The 4,409-nt window shown below is 57.0% G+C and overlaps 1 protein-coding gene across 1 annotated transcript; it reads left to right on the top strand.

The window, feature by feature from the left end:
• Window positions 1–231: 231 nt before the first annotated feature.
• Window positions 232–1,805, top strand: LOC128795287 (brain-specific homeobox/POU domain protein 3). The gene is made up of 2 exons (XM_053955934.1): window positions 232–351; window positions 900–1,805. The coding sequence occupies exons 1-2, from the start codon at window positions 232–234 to the stop codon at window positions 1,803–1,805; spliced, it is 1,026 nt and encodes a 341-aa protein (XP_053811909.1).
• The last annotated feature ends 2,604 nt before the right edge of the window (window positions 1,806–4,409 follow it).

Here is a 4,409-nt window from a genome sequence, read left to right as displayed (position 1 = left end):
GGAGTACCACGGCCAAAGGGGGGCTGAGCCCCGGTTTGAGGTGGGGTGAGCTCACTGCCCGGGGGCGGGCAGTGGGAGGGACCTCCCCAGCCCCTCCCGGTGGGCGGGGGGCGGGGGGGCCGGGCTATAATGCCATTGATGCCGGGCGGCGGAGCCAGACAATACCGCGCCCCCGAGCCGGGTGCCCGGAGCGCCCTGCCCTGCCCCGGCCGGCCCCGCTCCGCTCCCACCATGATGTCCATGAACAGCAAGCAGGCGTTCAGCATGCACCCCATCCTGCACGAGCCCAAGTACCCGCACCTGCACACCAGCTCCGAAGCCATCCGCAGAGCCTGCCTGCCCGCCCCCCAGGTAAGCTCCAGCACGGCTTTCGGGAGGTTGCGTGCCTGCCGACCCTCTCCAACTTACTCTGGTTTCCCTTTGGATTTGGGTTTCGGTTGGGTTTAGAGGGGTCCATCTTTTCCCTCCTGCCTCCACCGGGGCGCCGGGCCCGGCGGGCGGGGGGCTGTTCCCGGGGGAGGAGGGTCTGGGGCGGCCGGGGGCCGCGGGGGTTCGTCCCTCTCGGTGGGCTTCGGCCGTCCCGCCCCGCTCCGTGCAAGCGCTGGAGCAGCGCGGGGCTGCGGGACCCCCGACGGCTCTGGCCTCTGCCGCTGCCTCCCTTTTGGGGAGGTCGCCCCGGAGGGCAGAGCGGGTGTCCGACTTGGAGGGAGAGCGCTCGGTGTCTGGCACGCCGCTGCTTTTATCTGGGGGGCTCGGGTGGCGCTCGGTTCGCGTTACCTGTCCCCGGCGGCGCCGGTGGGGCAGAGCGGGATCTCCGTCACGCCGCTCCCCTTTAATGATGTCCCGCTCTGTCTGTTTGTTTTCGCTCCCGCTTTTCTCCCCCCCGCCCCTCCGTGCAGATCCAGGGGAACATCTTTGCGGGTTTTGACGAGACGCTGCTGCGAGGGGCCGAGGCTCTGGCCGCCGTGGATATCGTGTCGCAGAAAACCCATCCCTTCAAGCCGGACGCCACCTACCACACCATGAGCAGCGTGTCCTGCACTCCTACCTCGTCCTCCGTCCACCTGCACCACCCGTCCGTGCTGACTACGCACCACCCCCACCACCACCACCACCAGCCCTCGCAGGGCCTGGACGGGGAGCTGCTGGACCACCTCAACTCCGCCCTCCCGCTCGGAGGGGTGCCGGGTCCCGATGTGGGCTCCACGCCTTCGCACCCGCACTCCCACATGTCTACCATCAACCACATGGCCCACCACTCGCAGCCCATGAACATGTCCCACCCCCACGGCCTCGCGTCCCACGCCGTCATCTCCGGCCCCGAGACAGAGACGGACCCGCGGGAGCTCGAGTCCTTTGCCGAGCGTTTCAAACAGCGGAGGATCAAGCTGGGGGTCACCCAGGCAGACGTGGGCTCCGCGCTGGCCAACCTGAAGATCCCGGGGGTGGGCTGCCTTAGCCAAAGCACCATCTGCAGGTTCGAGTCGCTCACCTTGTCCCACAACAACATGGTGGCCCTCAAGCCCATCCTGGAAGCGTGGCTGGAGGAGGCGGAGAGGGCGCAGAGGGAGAAAATGACCAAACCCGAGATCTACACGGGGGGGGACAAGAAGCGCAAGCGCACGTCCATCGCCGCCCCCGAGAAGCGCTCGCTCGAGGCCTATTTCGCCGTCCAGCCCCGGCCCTCCTCTGAGAAAATCGCCGCCATCGCTGAGAAGTTAGACTTGAAGAAGAATGTGGTGCGGGTCTGGTTTTGCAATCAGAGACAGAAGCAGAAAAGGATGAAATTTTCTGCCACCTACTGAGGAAGGGGCTGGGGAGGCAGCGGTGCGGTGGGATGCTGCCATCCCGACCGCCCCCCCCAGCCCTTCCCAAACAGGGCTTGGGGTTGTCGGCTTTTTTTTTTTTTTTTGGGTTAAAAAAAAATTGAAAAAAAAAACCAACCAACCAACCAAAAAAAAAAAAAAAAAAAAAAAAAAAACAAAAAAAAAAACCGGAAAAATAAACTTTAAAACAAAGGGAAATGCACCCAAAGCAAAGTGAACAGTTTGGTGCCTGCTCCTCACCCCTGGTCAAAGTGGTCCCGCTGTTCTGACTGGTACAGACTGCTTTTGTAGATAAAACTGGAGGAAAAAAAAAAAAAGATGGAGAAAAAGACAAAACGAAAAGGCCAAGGGGGAAGTTTGGGGGTGCCCGGAGTTGGGGCAGCAGCAGAGAGAGCCCAGTGGGTCTTTGTCACAGCCCCTCCCGTCTTAGGGGCTGTGGCATCACTCGCTCCTCTGCCCTCTCCTCTTAAAAAAAAAAATTAAAAAGGAAAAGAAATGAGAAAGGAAACGAGCTGGAAGCCAGCTGTAAACCCGGGGTGCTCCCCGCCGCCAGGGTCCCTGCACACCCACGCACACACACGCACCTGCATGGTTTTGTTCTTTACCCTGACCCCCGCAAACCCATCGCGTTTTTGCAGTACCATTTCTGTTTCTACCTCATCGGCTAAATTGAAAAAAAAAAATTAAAGGATAAAAAAAGGAGAAAATATTAAAAAAAGAAAGAAAAAAAAAATTGGCCCGTCCCTGGAATCGCGGTTTGTTCGGGGAAATGGACATTTATTTTGCGTTGGTTTCACTCCAACCGTTCGATTTCTGTATGGTTTTCACTGTACAAAATCCTAAGCTTCGACAATCACGTCCTTGGGGCTCAGCGGAGCGGCGGGAGCGGCCCGAGGCAGCGGGGATAGAGCCCGGCCCGGCCTCGGGGCGGCTGCCTCTGCGCATAGGGAACTCTGCACTTTCGAAGGCAAGAAAACTCTTATTTTCCCCCCTTTCCTTTGCATATTTAATAGGGAAATTTGCCTCCTTTTATTTTCTTTCTTTCTTTTTTTTTTTTTTTTTAATTTTATTTTTTGAATTAAAGGCGATTTCGTTCCGCTGTGTGTGTGCTGAATGAAATTTTGGTGTCTGTGTACGCTGCAGCATTTCAAATAAATCATGCACGTTTTACCTCACCCTCCTGCCTCCTGCAGTTACTGCGGCTCCGGGGAGCCCCTGGCCCGGGGCCCCTTTCGCGGGACTCCCGGGGGCTCCTCCAGCCCACGGCCGGTGCTCCGCGGGGATGGGGGCCGGCTACGTCCTCCTGCGTGGGGACGGACAGAGCGGCCCGGGGAGGCAGAGCCGCCCGTGGCCCCGCAGGGAGCGGGGGTCCTGGCTCCCCTCCGCCCATCGCGGCGTTTTTGGCCCTTCCCCACCCGGGGGGGTCCCGCCCGCAGCCCGGGGGTCGCTCCAGGGGGTTGTTGCAGCGCTGGCCGCAGCACCCGGGAGATCCCGCGAACGGCGGCGGGGTCGGGCTGCCACCCTGAGCCCGCTGCCCGCCGGGGGACACCCCCAGGTGCCACTGTCACCCCCAGGTACCCCTGTCACCCCCCGGTTCCGAAAGGGACATTCCCCTCTCCAGGCTCCGCTGGCCCGCAGCCGATGGCACCGAAAGCTCCCAAAATGCGCTTCAACCGCTCGGCGGGTGGGACCGGGGCTCCCCTCTGTCCTCGGGGATCAGAACCTGGGGGTCCGCTCAGTCCCGGGGACACGCGGAGAAAAGGGCTAAAAACAAGCGATTTTTGTTGGTTTTCTGTGTTTGGGGTGGTTTTGTTTTATTTTTGTTTGAGGGGTTTTTGTTTGCTTGGGGTTTTGTTTGTGTGTGTTTTTTTAATTGTTGTTTTGTTTTGTTTTGTTTTGTAACTTATTCGGAGAAAAAATAATCAAGTGCACGTCGTGGTGCTGAAGCCCAACAGCCGGAACCCTGCGGCTTTTACAGGGGAAAACCAAAGTAAAACAAGAAAAAATAAAGTAGAATAAAAGTAAATGAAATAAAATAAAGGGAAATGAAATACGATAAAGTGAAATAAAATAAAAGGAAGTGAAATTAATGAAAGTGAACTAATGAAATGAAGTGAAATAAAATAAAACCAAAACCAAGCAAGCAAACAAAAAACATAAAACAAACCAAATTAAAAATACAAACAAAACCCTAAAACTCCACAAAGAAGTAAGAACAACAAAAAAAAGAGCACATAAACAAACAAACAACCCCCCGCCAAAAAAAAACCTCACCAAAGGAAAAAAAAAAAAAAGAAAAAAGAAAAAAAGAAAAAAGGGGAAATTGTGCCGAAATAACTGTCGGAGGAATTGCTCCACCTGGGCGAGCGGGGCCAGCTCGACGGTGGCCGACAGAGCCCTACCTGCCCTGCCCACACCGTGGGATTCCCCCACCCCGTCCCGCACATCTCCCTTTATTCCCGGGCTCTTCCCAAAGCCCATCCCTTTGTTCTTGCGCTCCGTCCCTGTTTTCTCCATGCAGCGAAAAGCGCATTTTCATAAATAGACCTTGGCCGAGCGCTGCCGATGAAACTTTAATGAGGC

This window comes from Vidua chalybeata, chromosome 14 (assembly GCF_026979565.1).
Source record: "Vidua chalybeata isolate OUT-0048 chromosome 14, bVidCha1 merged haplotype, whole genome shotgun sequence".
Lineage (NCBI taxonomy): Eukaryota > Metazoa > Chordata > Aves > Passeriformes > Viduidae > Vidua > Vidua chalybeata.
This window is presented reverse-complemented; position numbering and strand designations above follow the sequence as displayed.

Coding starts and splice junctions, on each gene's coding strand:
- LOC128795287 (XM_053955934.1), top strand. CDS start 232: ATGATGTCCATGAACAGCAAGCAGGCGTTCAGCATGCACCCCATCCTG. Junction 352..899: donor CCTGCCTGCCCGCCCCCCAG/GTAAGCTCCAGC, acceptor CCCTCCGTGCAG/ATCCAGGGGAACATCTTTGC.